The sequence below is a fragment of the Calidris pugnax genome, unplaced genomic scaffold (assembly GCF_001431845.1).
Source record: "Calidris pugnax isolate Ruff unplaced genomic scaffold, ASM143184v1 scaffold247, whole genome shotgun sequence".
NCBI lineage: Eukaryota > Metazoa > Chordata > Aves > Charadriiformes > Scolopacidae > Calidris > Calidris pugnax.
The window spans coordinates 2,350,720-2,370,119 of NW_015090980.1; the positions used below are offsets into that span (position 1 = coordinate 2,350,720).

At 40.9% G+C, this 19,400-nt stretch overlaps 2 protein-coding genes across 6 annotated transcripts in view; one reads left to right on the top strand and one right to left on the bottom strand.

Moving 5' to 3' along the window:
* Positions 1-2,776: 2,776 nt before the first annotated feature.
* On the bottom strand, positions 2,777-18,580 carry NOL8 (nucleolar protein 8). Of its 4 annotated transcripts, none has more exons than XM_014953562.1 (17): positions 18,546-18,580; positions 17,961-18,135; positions 17,731-17,793; positions 16,797-16,875; positions 16,347-16,494; positions 15,350-15,418; positions 13,076-15,028; positions 12,681-12,797; positions 11,330-11,449; positions 10,904-10,985; positions 9,921-10,062; positions 8,694-8,777; positions 7,679-7,956; positions 5,599-5,725; positions 4,822-4,892; positions 3,727-3,809; positions 2,777-3,402 (listed from the first exon to the last, which is right to left on the bottom strand). In XM_014953562.1, the coding sequence occupies exons 2-17, from the start codon at positions 18,097-18,099 to the stop codon at positions 3,349-3,351; spliced, it is 3,609 nt and encodes a 1,202-aa protein (XP_014809048.1). In that variant the 5' UTR covers positions 18,100-18,135; positions 18,546-18,580; the 3' UTR covers positions 2,777-3,348. The 4 variants fall into 4 exon arrangements, with proteins under 4 accessions (XP_014809048.1, XP_014809047.1, XP_014809049.1 ...); XM_014953561.1 differs by having other exon boundaries at positions 18,215-18,558; XM_014953563.1 differs by having other exon boundaries at positions 13,076-15,016; positions 17,961-18,558.
* A 399-nt stretch (positions 18,581-18,979) lies between these two features.
* Positions 18,980-19,400, top strand: part of CENPP (centromere protein P) — a 145,327-nt gene continuing 144,906 nt past the window's right edge. For both annotated transcript variants that reach the window (XM_014953509.1, XM_014953510.1), the window contains exon 1: positions 18,980-19,246. The gene's annotated coding sequence lies outside the window, so the exon portion shown is untranslated. The remainder of the gene's footprint in view (positions 19,247-19,400) is intronic.

Genomic DNA, 19,400 nt, shown 5'->3' on the forward strand with positions numbered 1-19,400 from the left:
GAGCCCCCGGGTGCAGCGTTGGACACTTACCCCTCTTCCTCTGCCTGCTCCCTGCCGCCCGGACAAAGGCACCTGCTGGCATCGCAGCGCCTCTGCCTCTGATTTCCTGCATCCTCCTCCTCCTCGTCTGAAGATGGTGCACTGATGGAGAAAGGACAATTGATGAGCTCCTGGTGGCCCAGCATAAGGCAGGTGCAGGGCATCCCTGCTCTTCCCCCCCTGCCCTGTTCCACCTCCTCCGTGAAGCTGAAGCCCAGAGTCACGGGAGAGCGGAGGGCCAGGACTGGTGGGGCAGGCCCTGGCACGGCACAGAGCTCGCACCCTCCTGTCTGGAGAGCCAGGCAGAAGGACACCAACCTGTCAGGGATCCGGATGCCCATGTTGAGCATTTCTTTTCGGTATTGATAGCTGTTTTTACAGTGCGGGCAGCTGAAGTTCAGGTATCCAAGATGGAAAGCGTGAGCCTGGATGCAGTTCCTGTGCAACCAGGCACGTTTGCATGCCGGGCACACGATGGTGCTATAGGACATTCTGTCCCCCACAGAGTCCAGGCAGATGAGGCACACAGTGTCCTCCTCTGGAGCTGCCTCCACTGCCTGCTCTGGGCGGTGCTCCCAGCAGAAGGACCTGTTGAGCAGAGGAAAGGGATGGGCGAGGTGAGCAGTGCTGGGTCCTTCTTCCCCAGGGGTGGCGATGAGGCTGGAGGTGTTGTGAAGGAGCCCCAGAAACTGCCCTGCTCTGGCTCTGCACTGAGCTCTCACTGTGGGTTCCCTTCTGGTTTCGCTGATGCTGGCAGGAGGGGCACTGAGGGCAAAGGGCCTCCCCACCAGGGCCACTGGCCTTACCTGTGGCTCCCAAAGTACTGGGTGATGCAGCCGCCTTCCATGGCACAGGGGAGGTGGAAGGTGCGCTCGCAACCCGTCTCGCGGCAGATGATGCTGGCCCCACTCTCGCCGCAGACGAAGCATTGCTGGAAAAAGCAGAGGAGCTCCCATCAGCGGCAGCCTCCGGGCCTCCTCCGCCACCCCACACCTCGGGTCCGGGCGCGGGATGTGGCCACGGCTGGGTCACAGCCTGCAGACGCGCCTGGCGGAGGAGGCTCCTGCGCTGGAGCCTCCGCGGAGCTGCTGGGAGCAAGAGGTCTGTGCCAGAGCTGCTTGGAAGGGCTGGGATTTCCTTCCTGGGCTCTGAGCTAAGCTCCGGCAAACCTCTCCTGGCACAAATGCCCCTGCTCTTGTCTGGTCCTCACCTTCTGTTCTGCCCACTGGATTGTATGTTGAAGATCCTCTGAGATGAAGCCCACGAATCTTACACACCTGGCCCGTTGGTGAAAATCCTTGTTGGCAAAAGCCTGCAGAAGGGGAAAGACAAGGAGCTGATGAGCAGAGCGGGGCAGGGATTGCCTGTGGAAAGCTGGAGGGAGCCCCCGAGGAACTCACCACGCAGAGCTCATGGGCACAGATCCCATTTTTGTACAGCTTGGCCCCACAGATGTTGGGATCAGCCTCCACACGGCGACACAGCATGCACGCTGGAGGGGAGAGAGCAAATGGCGGCGGGAATGAGCACCTCTGCGGGGCCGGGGGAAGCGTCCCTGAGGGATTGCCCCCAAGGGCCTGTCTGTCCCTGCCCAGGTGGCTGAAGGGCAGGGCTGGAGGCCGTGGGGAGGAAGGGGCCATGGCAGGCAGGGGTGTCCCAGCAGGTGCCCACTGCCCAGCCTGGTCCCCGCTGGCTGAGGAAAGGGAGGGCCCTGCCCCGGGACGCTCACTGAGCTCCTGCCTGCCCCGGCCACCGCTCTCGGCCCCACGCTGACCGCCCCGACAGCCCCTCTGCCAGGCTCTGGGAGGGACACTGTGCTCTCACCATGCTCCATCGTGTCGCGGGCGTTCTCCCTCCTGGCAGACATGCCGCACGTCCACAGAGAGCGTTGGGAGAGTCCGAGTCCCAGCAGCGCTGGGCTGTCTCCTCCAAATGCTCCTCTGCTGACCCTGCGGGAGAAGCGGGAGACCCCTGAGCTTGCAGCACAGGCCCAGAGCCCCGAGGTGTGGGACCCCCTCCTCCCTCGGCAGACCCTCGGCAGCCCCGTCCCTCCCCTGCCCTCTCCTCACCTCTCCAGGTCGCACTGAGGCCCCGACGGAGCCCTTTTGTGCGCTTGCTCCCTGCCCGTCACAATGGCCACTGTGACATCAGCACCGCTGGCCGGCGTGCGCCCCAAACACGGCCAGGGATGCCCTCGGCCACTTGCCACCCACTCTGAGACGGCCACCGCCTCGCAGGGGGTCTGTGAAGTGTCGAGGGGGGATGGCCGGGGCACAGCACAGCTCCTCGGGATGGCACCTCAGTGTCGCAGCCCACCATTGTTCTCCTAAACTGCTCAGCGCTTTGGGGAGACGTGCTGCCTCCAGAGGAAGAAGCAGCGGGACCAGCAGCTGGGGAGTCGCGGGGGAAAGGGCCTTCTTCCACGGCAATAAACCCTGGCCTGTTTCCATGGCCAAAAAAAGGAGTCAGCATGAGCCCTTCCTTGGTGGGGTAGGAAACTGCAGCTCCTGAAGCACCCAAAACCAGAGCTGCCCAGGAGAGGTATTAGCACAACTTGACCTGTGCCTCTAGAGGTGTTTTTGGGGACTTCTCTGCTGGGAGAGTAGGGAGGATAAGGTTGTGGTTTGAGAGTTTTTGACTCAGCTCTATAGATCTTGCCTAACGCCGTATTCCAGTGCTGGGAACTTCTCTGTGAAATTATCAGTTATTCAACAAAAAACATTCAACACCAGCAACATTAGTCCTTAATATTTATTAATGTATGCACTCAATTAAGTAGAAAAATCAGCTCTTCGAAGAAATACAGATCTCTCCATTTCATAACTTTTCCCTGTTATGTATTTGTCTTCATAAAATTCTGGTCAAGTGTTACTCTGGAAATAATGCATTCCAAATATCTGCAAAGGCATCTCAAAAATTATGTCCCTTACGTTTGGCATGACACAGGTTATGTCTTACCAACACAGATTTACTCTTTCACAGAGACTGCTCTTTCTCAACCCCCTTCAGCACCGGTGCCTGAGAACACAGTGAAATAACCCAGTGTTGTCTCTGTAACATGATCGAATTCTCCAAAATCTTGCAAAGGAGCAAGTCACATTAAAATCACATAGACAAAAACCATCAGGCCTTGGTACAAACACTGAATTGACACAATAAACATGTACCTATTTCAGACAAGTTTAACAGTCTTTTCCAATATTATTTCCTATTAGGTCTTTTAAAGACTACAATTTTCAGAGGATGTTTTTCTGCATCTTCTTCAAAGAAGAAACACGGAGTACTTCTGACCAGTAAGGTAAGAAAGATTCATTGTTTTGCTTTCACTTTCCTTCTTGCATCTCTATGCTTCTTCCGGCATTCCTGAAAATATTTAAATTTGAACATAATATAATGATAAGTTTCTGAATTCACCGCTTTTTCTCAAATGCTTTTTTTTACATGCAGTGAAGTAACTGGTCCTGTACAATACAGAGATTAAGTAATTTACCTGACTGGACATCACAACATGATGTTACATACACTTGTACATTAAAAATTTTTAGTTCTCTTGTAATTATAAAGTTTCAAGCCCTTCTAAAGGTCCTGGATGGATTTTAATGCAAATTAAGCAAATAATCAGCATGTTCCCTCCTCACGTTGAGCTTTCAGCCACAGTTACCAAGGAACAGATGTTAAAATACTCACCTCAAGCAATAATCTACGTCTGTCTTCCCAACCATCTTTTTCTTCGCTGAGCTCTACTGATCTACAAAATAACCTAGGGCCCTCTGCACAAAACAAAAAAACCAAATTGATGTGGTTAAACACTTCCAAATATGCTGCTGTTTGTAAAACTCATGAGCAGCACAGCAATAAACTCAGAAGGCCTGTTCTTCATATTTCTCTCTTGCCCCCATGACATCGTTGGCTCCAACAGAAGCCTTATGTGTTGCAGCTTCATGTACTAAGGAAAAGGCAGCAGCATTTCTGCTTAATATGCTGAAATATCAATTGCAGTGAAACAACATCTGCTTCATTATAAGCTCAGCACCATTAACCCAGGTTTTCAAAAAAAATTTATTTATGCTAAGCGCTTAAATCTGCTCAATTGTAACAGGCTCTGTGAATCAGATAGACTGGAAGGTTACTGTACAATAACTGTATTAAACACAGAAACTTTTACACATACGTTTAATTAGAGTTATCTAACACGTCTCAGGAAACAAACATTATTTAAGGCTGTCCTGATAATTTATTGTATAAAATACCAAAAGCAATTGTTTTGGTGGCTTGTGGGTCTCAGGTTTTTTTGGGTGTGGGTTTTTTTGTTTGTTTCTAACTATGACATTCATTATATCCACAAGAAACCCCCTTGCATTCTTTAGGGTCGAGAGCCATGTAGACATATGTGACTGATAAGAATATTCAATATTCTTATCGGTAACACCAGAAATACAGAAAAAAGTTAAAGATCCTATACATGCCTGAAAAGATCCAAAGTGTCTAGATAAGTTATCAAGTGATTTTTCTTTCTGTAAGCCCTAAAAGACCAGCCACATATTGGGCAGTTATCTGAAAAGAGGAAAGCAAGACAGCTGTTCAGCATTTATTTCACCAGAACTGTCTCATGGAACGTGCTACTACAACTTATACCACAAGCAATGACAGAAATTAGCATTTTTTTTTCTTAAACTCCTAATCTGTGTTTTAACTACAAAACATTAATAACTAGGCAGTATTTTTTTCCTCATTGAATTTCAATAATATTTAAAAAAGAGGGGGGAATAAGTTCTGTTATACCTCTTAGTCGTTCATCATCTTTGGAGAAGAAGAAAAATCTAGCACCTCCTGCCTGTGGTAAAGAGTAAAACCTAGACAAACAGAAAGGGATTTTAGTATCATGGAAGTTACCATCGAATTCCATTAACTCAAGTTAAACCTGTAATGCTTCAGAGAAATAGTATGCACTGAAGAACATTACTCCATAGTAACCAAATAGAACTTCCTATAAAAAAAAACCCAATAACATTTTCTTAAGAGAACTCAACATATATTTGACTGAGAACTTCCTATTAAAAAAACACCCCAATAACAGTTTCTTAAGAGAACTCAACATATATTTGACTTTTGGCCATACCCACTACCCAGCAAAGTTCTCATGCATTGATCTAGACACTCAGCTTTTATATATTCAACTTCAAATCAAGTGTGGTATTGAGATTTTTAACTATTACATTCTGTGCAGCAAGTACTTTTGGCCATACCCACTACCCATCAAAGTTCTCATGCATTGATCTAGACACTCAGCTTTTATATATTCAACTTCAAATCAAGTGTGGTATTGAGATTTTTAACTATTACATTCTGTGCAGCAAGTAATGGTTTCCTAAGACGACTTTCATTATTCAGAGAAGAGAAATGAAGATGTTAAGTTTCCCATAACATAAGTGCTGCTGTTAATATTCTGAGAAGAGGAATGAAGATGTTAAGTTTCCCATAACATAAGTGCTGCTGTTAATATTCTCATAGCATTGAACTACTACAACCAAGTAGACAACAAATACAAATATAACTTGCATTTCTTTGTCCCTTTCACTTTCTGGTGCCTCTGGTTCATCTTCACCCTCAGAACTGCTGTCTTGGAAACGTGGATCTTCTTGCCATGTGACTTTTACAGGTTTTATTGTTTCAAGTACATAGGGCTCTGCAATAGTATCACAATTAAAAAAAAAAAAATAATATCGGATTACTCCCCTACTATCCAGTAAAAAATTCTACTTCAGATTGAATTACTTAAATTGGGAAAGAGAGATTTAAGAAGAACGGAAACCTCCCCTCCCAGGTTTTCTATCACCCACTGGGCAGGTGTGAACTTAGTTTGCTTTCTCATACAATTCCCCCTCGAAATTCACAACTAGTATCATCACAGCATACAGACAAAGTGCAGGAGTCCTTCTGAAGCTTGTTGTTAATGTCCAGGGCTCTATCAAGTCACTCTGGCCTAACAATCATTGTCAACTGAGTTGGGAGCAATTGTGCCTATTCCTATTTTCAGCTTTCTTAATTAATAAGTTCCTTTGCAAATAAACTCACAATGCCTCAGCTTATTCTTTCTGTGTTTTTAAGCTATGTTATTTTCATATATATATTCCTGCCTATAGCATATGCTGCCAGTTGCCAGAAGCCCAGTTTACACACAGTAACTTAAACACCTTAATACTTCACCAAAAGGACTGAGGTTACAAACATATAGAACCCTTTTTTTTCAGTGTATAAACACAGTATTTGTCTGGATGACCAGAACAGAGAAGAGTAGCTCCTGTATTGCCTCTCTCTGGCAATATAAAACAGTTTCCACACTCAACAGTAACTAGACTATGAAACACAAACAATATTTTATTCAAGAGAAAGATCAAAAATTCTACTTTGGAAGAAGTATTTGCAGGTGTAAGTTGTCCACAAAACACCCATAGTTTGTGCTCAAAATAAAGCCTATCCACATATTCTCCTTTTGTAGTTTCCACATGACACACATGATATTAAGCGAGTTAAACAAACCCAACTAAAACAATCACAGGAATCAACTAGGCAACTGAGCTACGTGCAACGGAGAGAAACTTCGCTTTTGGTTTGTGCCAATACAGCAGCTCACACAGTGGCCCTGCTGTCACCAACTAGGATTCTTATGCAAGATAAACCAATAATTATTCCTAACAGCAAATATAAGACACAGTGCTCAAGTGCGGTTCTTGGTGTTAAGAACTTAGTGAACTCTGAACTAATCTCCACTCAGGTACTTATTTTCCACTTTGTTCTAGACATCTCGTACATATTCTGAAACCCGTGTTACTGCATTCAGGAGACCGAATACTTCCTGTGGTCAGCAGAAATGTGGAGCTTTGTTGGGTTTTTTGTTTGGTTTTGGTTTTCTTTTTTGTACTTCAGTTAACTTCACACAGTTTCTTTTATTTCCTACATTGCTACTTATTAAGTGACTTAATTTCAGATTGAAATGTCTCTATTTCATAATATTAGATTTTATCTTGGGTTAGGAGACCCCAATAATCACGTCATTCAGTTTCAATTTTCTAAAGATACAATAATAAAATTAAGTACAATAATAAAATGTTCTTGGATCTTGGTGTCAACTCTAAGATTTTCTTTTGCTGATAGTATTAGTACAATAATAAAATTAAGTACAATAAAATGTTCTTGGATCTTGGTGTCAACTCTAAGATTTTCTTTTGCTGATAGTATTACCTTAATTAACACACATTTTATTGAAATTTTGTTGGTTTATACGAGACCTGATTTGACCTGTAATTTTTTTCCCTGTTTCTTTGAGAAATGTAGTGGATGACAAGTTTTTCCATCACTGTTCAAAAAGCAATTAAATGATAGTTCCTTCTCAAAACATCCCTTTTAGAATTCCTGAGATGGAAGCATGAATTAACTGTGATTAAAATACAACTGTCTTGGCAAGTGTAAGGTGGTCATAATGACTTTATATAATTACTGACTTTTGCCTCTGAAAATCCCCTGGATTCTGAATTTCTATACACTAGTATAGAAATAGTACATACTAGTAATATACTCTACAGTGCCTGACATAAGCTACTCATTAGAAACTGTACTATTATATATGTATTGCTGTTACCTTCTTTTCTGCCTGACTCCTCCATGTCTCCAAAGAAGGAAAACGTGAAACCACCGGACTCCTGAGCTCCGTTACTCCCAGCGTTAGGCCCCAAATGGTCAGGTGGGGTAGAGTCCTCCGCATCGTCTTTGTCCCAGGGTATTTCTTCTTTTTTTTCTGACTGGCTCTTTGAAGACCCAAACAACTCTTTTAAATCAACAGCAATTTCATAATACGTTTCTTTAGACACTTCAGGCCGTTTCTCATTCTCTTCCCTCTTCTTCTTCCTTTGAGCTTTACTGAAACAAGATCATTGAAGGATAGTAACACAGCACATATATTTCTAAAAGAAAGGTCCCCTAAGAGGCAACCTTGCTATGAATGTTTTCCTAAACTTATCTAAGCACAAAAGTAGTTAACTTTTAAGCTTTTGGTCGTTGGTGGGATTTTTTTTTTTTCTTTTTCCTTTGTTCTTAGCAATTCCAGGTTCTAGCAATACGATATTTCCTATTGCCAGAAACAGGTTCATAGGGCAGCATAACTGTCCTTTGGTTTAGAATTTTGACTCTTTTTTTTTTTTCTGCAATTTACCCTCCCTTTTGATAGTGAGCAGTGGGGAAACAACTGAGCTTCCACCCTAAAGGCAGGAATAAGGCTACTTTATAATTAACCACAACCTGATTTTTCACTTAATATGTGATAGCATGCAAATTAAGATATTTAGGACTTTCTGACGAAAGAAATGTTAAGAGCTAAGTACTTTTTTTTTCCTCACAGATTTGCAAATCTTAACGTCCATGAGCTGAAGCACAGGGATAGCCTTATGGTAAGGAAGGCAGAAAATGCCATGCAGAGACATTACATGTTGGTTTTAGTGGTTACAATTCTTATTTTATCTTGATTTTAGCAATAACAGAGAGAGAACTAAAGGAAAAAAACAGAGTAGTCTGTGTAGTTTCAAACTCAGTCTTCTGCTATAGCCATCTTTCTACAGGAAGAAACACCACCATTGTAGTTACCAAGCTATAAATATTACCTCTCTTTTTCTGTAGTGCTTGGTTTCCTTTCAAAAACTGCATGGTCCTGTCTTGTGGGATCATAGCGGAGGGCATTAATATCTCTATAAAAATCAAAAGGAAAGGAAGAATCATGAGACATTCTAAATGTTCAACTGAAAGCTACCCTAAACTTCTACAGTCAGATTCAAATTCACATTGACTTCTTTACCAGAAAAGGTCCAAATCAATCCAAAACCTAACTGGCATTTTGAACGTACCCACTAGTCAGTGTCTGGGTCAGTAAAAAAATATAAACAGAAGTGGCTTTAACCAAATGGCTGTATTTCGTATAAAACATAGACCTCAAGTTGTGTGTGTTATGCAGTAAATTTACACCCGCACCTGTTTATTTTTCAAAGAGCTCTCTCAATACAGCTATTCATATTGATATATCTACCTATACCTATTTTTTCTAGTACCAAACGTTACATAAATTCAAATAGTCCAAGAGGGTGTCTAGTAGTCAGCAGTTACTGACTGCTGGCAAAAATTTACTAATTACACACTATTTAATTACCCTTAATGCTAGTAACTTCCACCAATTCAGTTCACAGACCAAGTTCTATTAAAGTGCATAGTTAAATGTCACAATGCTTCCAGAAGTACATTTCTGAACCTATCTTCTCATCCTCTAACGAAGGCTAGAGCATTCCCAACAGCAACATGTAACAGATTCCTAGTTTAATGAAGAAATTTCTCAAAAGCAGAAATACAGATAAATGAAAAAAAAAAAAAAAATTTCTCCACTGAAAAAGAAGTGTGATGCTAATCACCAGAGAAAACAATAATCTTATTAATTGCTATGGAAGTTAGAGTCTAACTTACTGACTTACTGCCTAACTCACACATTCTCTGTTTAGCCAACCTAAGTTTGTTTCCACAGAGAACAGAAATATATCTCACATAAGCAAGGATTTAGTAAAATCCTAATTTTTCATAACCAACAATCCAATGACTCAAAATTTACTAGAAGAAACTCAAGCAGGCAACCCATATTTTTTTTCCCTAAAACAATGATAATTACCAGTTGTATAATATTTTGGGATAGTCAAGTTGGGAAACTGCATTAAAGACTGACTTCAAAAGCACACAACAGAGGAGGAAACACTTTTCTCAAGTCAGCTACGCAGAAATTTTAGTTGTGAAACAGTCAGAAATAAAGCCTTCCTAAAATTCCTTCGTTTCTGATGACAGATGACTCGTACTTGAATTTCTTAGCATTTGTGGCCTTCTGAGTTGGTTTAGGGTGTTCCAGGTTGATATTCAAGAGGCTTCCCAATATTTGCAGATTTTTCTTTTTCTCTGCAGCAAGCTCTTCTTCCTCATCTGCCTTCAAGATGTTTGCCTCTGATAAGAGAAAAATAAATACATTATTTTTTCTCTGCTGTGACCTGACTAAGCCTGTAATATTTAATATGTAACATTACTGTAATACTAGAAGTGCTCACACAGATCAACACGTCGCTTCCTTTATTTTAAAGCTACTTAGAGGATTTTTTTCCCTTGTGCTGTATAAAATCTTTGATTACAAATGTCATGGACATCTATTTCATGTGAAAATCAGATCTGTTATTTAACTCGTTCCCTGCTTGTACCATGTAACTGTGCAACTGCTTTGCCACTGTCAGATGCTGTACAGAAGACCACATTAAAGCAACAAAGGGAATAGCAGAAGTAGGCAAAAATTTAAGTTTCAGAAACAAATTCTGAGTCTTGAAAACTAGGGTAACAATTTTGGTTTTGGTAGGGGTGGGAAACTTTTTGCTGTTTTGCAGCTTTTCTGCCTCCTATTGATTAAAAAAAAAAAAATACATCTCTCTAAGTCTGTCAAATCAGCTGTGGACTGTGGGATGACAACAAAATGGTTTAAATAAATGAATGTAATGGTCAAAAACATGGATAAATACATTCTGATATCATCCTGTATTAAAAAAATATATTTTCCAGTGTTGATTTAGCAACCAAGTACATCTCATTCAGCTATTACAAATACTTTCACAACATATACATTTGAGAGAACATAAATACCAACATATACTATGTACAGCCACAACACAGTTGGGTTATTTTCCTTAAGGAATCACTAAAGAAGCTAAAGTAGCCTGTAATTTACTTCAAGCATCCACAACTAAGGCTCCATGATATAGCTCTGTTACTGTCATCAACCACGAAACACGAGCAGGTTTACCTTCTTCTTCGTCACTTTCAAGGAATCGAGCATCCATGCGAAATCTTTCATCTGTGCCAAATCGTGATTGCAATTTCAAGAGCTAAACAAAATTAAATAGATCCTATTAAGCACCAGAGAACAAAATCAATATTCAGTAGCTTTTTTTTTTGTTTTTACTATAATTATGGCAACATATTAATAGCCTTTACCTCTTGATACCTCTTCTAGAAATTTCTTTGTATTCAAAGATGACAACATCAGAGAAACTCCTCCCACTCCCCAACACTCATTGTTTCCTCCATGGCTACTGTTTACTCTATTTAAGAGAATTCTATTGCAAGTTTGTCAAAATCAGCAAGTATGCAAACCTACACGTTATGTTCTTCTGAAGTGGCGTTATGGAGATTTAGAAGTAAACTAAATCACAGTAATGGGTTCACTCACTTTTTCACCAGCTTTGCCTTCAAACTGGGGCTTAATTTTGAATCTCTCATCGTCTGTATCATCTTCCTCATCCTCGCTGCTTTCAAACAGTCTCCCTGAAGTTTTAGGAGCAGATTCATCCTTTGTTAAGCAAAAAGAAAATACAGAAAAGCAACCATTTACATCAGTTTGAGAAAATAAATCAGTATCAGCTTTGTTCATGCGCTTTTCAGTGGACTTCTGGAACAACCAGCTCATTTATTTATGTATGTGCTTCAAATTGTATACACACCTTGTACAATTCTGCTGTTATGACTATGACGTTTTAGCATAGGCAAAATATCCATGTAAAGGGTAACTCAGGTTTGACAATATGAGAGAGTCAGGTATGAAAATTCAACTTATGTCCACGGACATCAATTTAAAAATATTAATGTCTAACTACACCTTTTCTGAACAAGCTTAATTTATTGTATATAAACTCTAGGTATTAGTTTATGTCAGTTAATAAATATCAGTGATTACAAAAGGTAAGCATCCCATGGCTTCAAAACAATTTTCTATAGAATTAGATGTTCTTTTAAAGAAAAGGAAAAATACAAGGCAGGGATTCTAAATACAGGGTAAGAGAGATATATATGCAAAAGAAGCGCTAGATGTGAGGAAAAGTGAGAAGAGAAAATTTACATAGTGAGAATGGTCCTAATCTTACTACATTTATGAAGATAAAAAGCTAATAAAAGCAAAACCAATGTTTAAAGTTTTAGCAGAGATATGATTAAAAAAACGTGATGATACAAAGAATTCTATTCCAGAAAAAGGTTCTTAGTTGTGCTGAATGTATAGCAGTAAAATCCAGAGGAGTCTGCTAAATAAGGTCTCAGGTGAGGTGTAAAGAAGAAGTCCCACAACACTTCTTTGGACTCTAACATCACTTTAAAAACAAGACACTGCATTAACACAGATTTTTTTTTTGTCCACAGTGTTGAAAGAGCCAAGAGTCCTTCTGTACTACTCAAGCCAAACCTCTTTCCCTTCCTTTGACCAAAAAGCAGCAAAGTTTCAAAACTAATTATGCATAAGCCCTATAACTTAAACTTTCTTTTTCTATTAATCAAAGCTAGAATATCTCTTATGCAGATCTCAACCTCCTCACAAATTCTCCAACTTCTCCAGCTTTACCAGATGCATGGCCAAGTTCTTTGAAACCTGTTTCATGCTAGCAAGAAAAAGAAGAATCATTCATATTTATTCAAACTTTATGTACTTTTTCCTGTCACTTCACTATGGAAAAGTCTTCAGAATAAAAGGTATAGTCATATTGATAGGCATTACCTTAGAGAACATGGGACTTTTTCTCAATAACACTTACTTTTTCATGCTTATTTCCCAAACTCGTATCTTTCTTCAACATCTCATCTGCTTCAGCTTCACTTTCCACATCTGAATTGAATATGATGTGTTTATGCTTGCCTGCTGGCTGCCTATCCTAGGTAAGAGTGAAACTGTCAAGTCAAATGTATCAAATCCTTGCTACAGTTACATACAAATATCTAAAAGACATTTCCACAACATGAAAGGAGGAATCTACTGTTCCTCGTACAACTCTGGAGACATTTCAGGAATCAGGTATACCTCATTTTATATACACTCAATAGAAAACCAGCAACGTAATCAGAAATTCCAGACTATGATTTTGAAATACCTTAAACCACATCTATTCATTTCCCTTTTTCTTTAACTGATAGAAGTTGTGAGTATAATTACCAGATTTGAAAGAGCTCCTTGAATGAGTTTCTTCTGTAATTCTCTCTCTTTCTGTCTCTCTTCCAGAGCTGCCAGTCTCCTCTGGTTATCCTGCAACTGCTTCTTTTCTGTATTAGGTTCCTTTGAAAAAGTAGCATGAAGACAAAGCTCCTTCTTTTCCAGCAGGCTTGCCTCCCCTTTCTCACATTTATTAGCCTCACATTCTGAATTTTTATTGCTTACGTCCCTCTTCAATTTTTTTGAAAGCAGTTCTGGGCTTTTCAAAACCTGTCGTTTAACAGGTTTCTGTGACACTGCAGCATTACTATCCGTGTCACTGCTCTCACCCTCACTCCAATCAGTACTAGGTGCAGCATCTCCATGCTCTGAACTTTGGCTTTCTCGCAAAGAACTCACGCCTTTGTTCTTTCCTTGTAAACATGGCCTGCAGACAGGCTGATCTCTCTCATTTGCTATGGAGGCAGCTTCTGACAATTCCTCCTGCTGTTCACTATGCGTATTTTGTCTCTCTTTGCTGCAGACTTCAAGTGAATACGACGGATGATTCTTAGACTGTTTTTCAGATGACTCCTCCCCACAGTAAGAAATACAACCTTCAACACCTAAACTTTCTACAGACCTCTTCTTCAAACCAGTGCTGTCCTTAGTTAATTCTTTTTTGCAAAGGGACCCCATTCCTCTGAAGGGCTGATACTTCAATCGTGAATTATTTTGTCCCTTGAAGCTTTCTTCATCAGCATTCTCCTCCCCTGCTAAAATGGCAGCAACTATATCTTCAGGACAGACGCATTTTTTTTTAACTGCAGGGCGAAATTCAGGAAGTTTTGTTTTGTTTACAACGTGACCCTTAGGATTTTCTTCAACACTGGGCTGACTAGAACTCTGCGTACTGTCTGAGTCTTCTTCTGGTGCCCCAGCGTTTTCAGTAGCTAATGCTTTTAAGTCATCTAATGTAAGGTCTAAGCGGTAACAGTTTTGCATCATGGATTCATAATCAGAACTATTTTCAGACTCCCCTTTCTCAGGCTCTGAATGAGAGCTTTCACTATCACTTCTCTTTGTTGTACTGGTAACTGCTCCACTATGCAATGCAGCATTTTTTGATTTTTTCATTTTCTCTTTTCTTTCGATGTGTTTTTCTTTTAAATTGCGAGTTTTCAGTGAGGAGGCATTTACCAAATCATGTTTTTTGTTAGTTAGCATTTCGTTGTTTTCCACCTTCACCTGTTTAGAATCTTCTAAAATTGCATTTTTCCTGCTACTGTGATCTGGAGTTTTACTTTCAGCAATAATTTCATCCGTATCTGCTGAATCATAACCATTATCACATTCCATAGCCTCTTTCTCTCTATAACTTCCTTTCATAGCTTTCTTCATGGCATCTGGATTGCTTAAGGACCAGTGACTATTGTATTTTAACTCAAAATTATCCCCAACGATTTCCAAGTGGTCACTTTCAACGTCAACATTCTCAGCTTTCTGAATTTCTCTCTCTTTATTCACCATTGCTCTGATTTCCTCTTCAGAATCAATGTCACTATCAGAGACACTTATATTATTTTGAGCTGTAACTCCAGAAACATTGATTTTATCTGATAATAAACTTCTCCCTGATATTTTACTATTAGGACTGCTCAATGAAGGCAATTTAGACTTCTCAGTGGATTTGGATTTTGATCTTTGATCTAGTTGTGATGAGGAGCTTGTCTTTTTTGACTGTGACCGGCACCCAGAAGAGAGAGCTACTGCTCCGTTCGGAGCCTCACTGCCCAGTTGCCTCAGTTTTTTAGGTGGTTCTTTAGTTACGAGGACCTCTCCTTGCCGCTTCTTGTTTATGCTGTCATCTCCGCCTTCCAAGTGCCAAGTGAGCTCAGATACAGGAACTACATGTGTCAAGTCTGGTTCCAGCTTTCTAAGGTTATGGCAATATTTTGATGGGTCATATTTCACAATGTTACTCTGAGTTAAGGAATTAAAGCAACATGGTTCTTTCAGCAAGCAGATTTCCAGCCTCTATGAACAGGCTAAATTCTGCATGAAAGGACAATGAAGAGTCCTTTCTAATGTTATGACCATAAGCCCTTAAGCAATTGATTTGCAGTCTAAAAAAAAAGTTACTCAAATCACACAAACTTACTGCAAGATTTACTTAGGGGATTCAGTAAATAAAGTACAACACAGTAATTGATATTAAGACCGTTAAGCAAATGTTTCCCCATATGATGACAGGAAGAAGGGAATTGTGCCTACGCCCAACTGATAATTAAAGGATATTTTATTTTTTTGTTGACTCCTAAGGTGCAGGATGGGTAAGACTCTGCCAAATTTACCAACAACCCATTTCTGAAAGGAAACAAAAATAAACAGTGTTAAACAAAAAAGGAGTAAGAGTAACCCCGGAATAAAACAAGATGTATGTTCTTTGATAATAGAAATACTAACAAACAACCATCTGTGACTAATTCTTTTTTTGTTTACTCTCTTGACATGTATTTATACTGTGCAACTTAGCCAGCTTCCTTCTCAAAAAAAGAACAAACCAAAACCAATCAAACCCCTACATTTTTACAACCAGCAAATAAAGAGTGACAATAAAAAAACCTGAATTTCTTCACTTTACAACTACTATTTTTAATATAAGGCCACTGGTTTATGAATTAGCAGTGTAACTATACAGACAGGATCATTATTACTTTGCCTTTTTCCCCTTTCCCACTGAAAAATTAAAATTTCCCCCCATCACCCTCCAAAAACATTCTGTGCTTAGCAAGTAAGTTTTAAAACTCTGTAGTAAATATAATTTTTGTTGACTAAATTTGCACGTTCAGTGATTTTATTCCAAGCCTTACTTTTGTAAGCATGTGTAGACCCTGATCCTGAATGTGCTGAAGCACAGAGATTAGATCCTGACAGCCCAGCCGTCAAAAATGTGTGTCTAATTTTTATACAGCACATACATTCTCTTTACATGCTTTTAAGGGTGACATGAAGATATTCCCAACATAAACGAATAAAAAGGCATTTAGTAATTCAACATGACAGATGGGACAGTCAAGATTATTTCCAGTCATTTCAAAGAATGACAGGAGCTTTCTACATGTCTACACGTAAGATATTTATTTAGAGTACTTTTCACAAGTTGGAGTGTCACACTTTAAATATTTCTTTGAAGTGTAGATACTTGACATAAATTTAAATGTAATAAACTTGTACCCAATTCTGGGTTGTTTTTGTTTTGTTTTGATTCTCTATACATCTAACCCCACCATACCTTATGGTCTGGCACCTCTGTACCTGGTACTGCTTTCATGTGAAAGTCTACAACTCCAGCCTTTTTCAGGGATTCCAACAGACTTGCTTTGTCGTTTCTCTGTGGCTTTTCCTTCTGCAGCTTTGCTTCCTCCCTCTCTACGGCGAGCCTGTACCAAAAAGTACATCATATATGAAAAAAAGTCTGCCTAAGTGCAAAATTATAGCTGGCAACGACCCTCTCCCACAGAACAGTAGCCATTCACTAATTAAGGAATAAACATATCTGTTACATTCAAGGGAATAACAATGCAAAACATGTTGCAGTATCTAACGTGAATCAACAGTCCAGCAACATCAATAAAAACAAGAATAACAGCATAGCAGATGAAAGTGCAGCCATAATGCTATCAGATAAACACAAAAAAGGTAATTTTAGCAACAACATACATTTTTTTAAATTGATTTTCACCTGTGCAAAAAGCTTTCTTTGGCCAACTCAATTTGCAGTGTCCCTCCTTTCCATTTTGTTTTATTTAAAACTGAGATGCCTGTAAACCAAAGAAATGAGAAATGAATATTTTCTACATTAAAAAAAATACATGTTAGACCTAACTATGATTGTTTCTATGATAGCCTGAAGTTTCTTTAGCATGATCTTATAATCCATTGCTCACTTTGTATATGAAAGGTCTAGCACCCAAATGCTAAACAAGAAGGTTCACATCCCAAATTAAAAGTTCTGACTTCAAACGAATCATTGAAGTCTGTATGGTTCAATTCAACTACAAACCTGAAAATTCAGATCCTGGTACTCTGACGCTTCTATACTACTGTCAGACAGGCTCTCCTCTATTTAACTTCTTCTGCACTTCAGCATTCCCTACATAAAAGCGCATATTACCAATCCCTCTCTTTGGGTATAAGTATCTTCACCCGCCTTTTTGCCACTCCATATTACACAGGTGGTTTTATAACGCTGCCTGTAGTTTTATAATCTAACTATTTTGGGATTTGTAAAATTGCTTTAACAGAAACATACTTTACGTAAACTCTCCTTCTGGGTTTCCTCTCACATCAAGTCACTTCTCATGTTTTACGGAGCTGATGAAAGTATTTGAAGCACACTTCCTATACTTTTTCATAAAAGAGTTAGAACAAACTCATAAATCACTTATTTCAGTCACAAGGAATCTTTTTAGTCTGCTTACCGCTATTTACTGAAAACTTCAATAAAAAAAATTTCCGTAACACCGCAGCTTAAAGAAAATGGGATGAATATGAAAACAGAATAAACCTTGACCTCTACGTGACCACATCCTGATTTGGCACTATTAGCTACATTATCAGTAATGCAATTTAGCAGAAAAACATACATTACTTAAAAATACAAAAAACGTACTTACACTTTTTAAGATCTGCATCGGAAATGCTCACACTGATGTAGGCAAAAGTTTTCATAGGGTTCCCTGCCCAACGATAAACACCTAGTTAGTTTCTATATAATTTCAGTATTTCCTTTAAAACTAAAAATTAAGCTATTTCCTGAAAATAAAGCGTCTCTGAAGCAAAAATTCCATTTCACAACACGAATTGAAAAGCAATTCACTTTTAAAGAACGATGCAAAATCATTACCCTGATCATCTTTTCTGGTGATTATCTCTGCATCCAAAACACGCCCAAACTTGCCAAATCTTTCTTCCAGTTCAGCCTTAGAAACCGTATGGCCAAGCCCTCCCACGTACAAGCGCTTTGAGACCTGCTTCTTCTCCATGTTGAAAAGTCAAGCTGTAACGCAGGTTCTCTTATTCTGTGATAGAAAGAAAAAGAAAACAAATCATGACAGCTTGCTAACAACTACATCGTAAGGATTAATGCAATCATTGTACCAAGCTGTGAAACGAGTGGCTCGGTTCGAAATCCTCTACGAAGAGCCTTTGGAGAAGAGTGCTCCTCGGCTTTGCTCTGCTCCATCCCCGCAGCGCTGTGAGTAACCCCGGCTTCGGCTTTGAGGGGGGAGTTAAACCGTGAAGCAGATGCTTCTTCACAATATTAACCTTTTTAAGGATTTTCTAAGCGCGGGGGGAGGGTGAAAGGACACAACTGAAGCATGAGAAGGGGGTCGCAACCCGCCCTCGGCCCCCACTCCCGCCTCCCGGGAGAGGCCGCGGCACCGTCCGACAACCGCCGCCCCGCGGAGATCCCGCTACCCTCCCTCACCGCCGCCATGTGCCATCCGCGCAGCGCAACTCCCTTCATCTTCCCCCCCAGCACCCTTTCCTGCGAAAAAAGGGTTCCGGCTGCCGGAGCCGCGCACTGTCCCCTCGCCTCTCTCAGGCTCCCGTTTCCAGGCGGTCCAGAGTGATGGGAACACACAGGACGGGTCTGGTGGCCGGGGGCGGTTTGGGCGCAACTAACCGGGAAGAAAAGTAGAGGGATTTTCCGCAAAATAAAAATTAAAAAAAAATAAGAAAATAGCTGACAAAATAACGCCTTTTCCACCGAAATTGAATAACGGCATCAGGAGTCTTTCTTCAATCGGCTTCGTTGCTTGAAGGGGGGAACGAAAGCGCGGCCGGCCCCCCCCCTGCTCGGGCAGCAGCTGTGGTAGCGCCCAGGCCCGCAGCCGGGCGGGTTGAGCGCGCGCAGTTCGAAGGCGCGGGGCGCGCGCGCCGGGAGGGCCCGGGGCTTCTCCTCAGAGCTCGAGACGTCTTCTCAGGGCCCGGCGCCACCATCCCCTCAGGGTCAGGGCTTCTCCTCAGGGCCAGGTGCCACCATCCCCTCAGCCGCCACCTCGTAAAACTTGTAAGTTAGAAGCAAAACAACGAAAGGTAGCACTCCGCTTGCTCGTTTCTCACAAACTCTGGAAAGCTCTTCCTGTGGCAGCGTAAAAGCAAACGCTTAGGGGTGTATACGGGCAGGTATGTACGAATGTAAAATATTTAATGTTGATGCGCCAATATGTGTATATATATGTGTGTGTGTGTGTGTGCGTGCGCGCTTAGGGTGAGGAGAAATTATTGATTGTCGTTAAATTTGTGTTTTATTTAATTCAATTATGTGCGAATGTTTTTT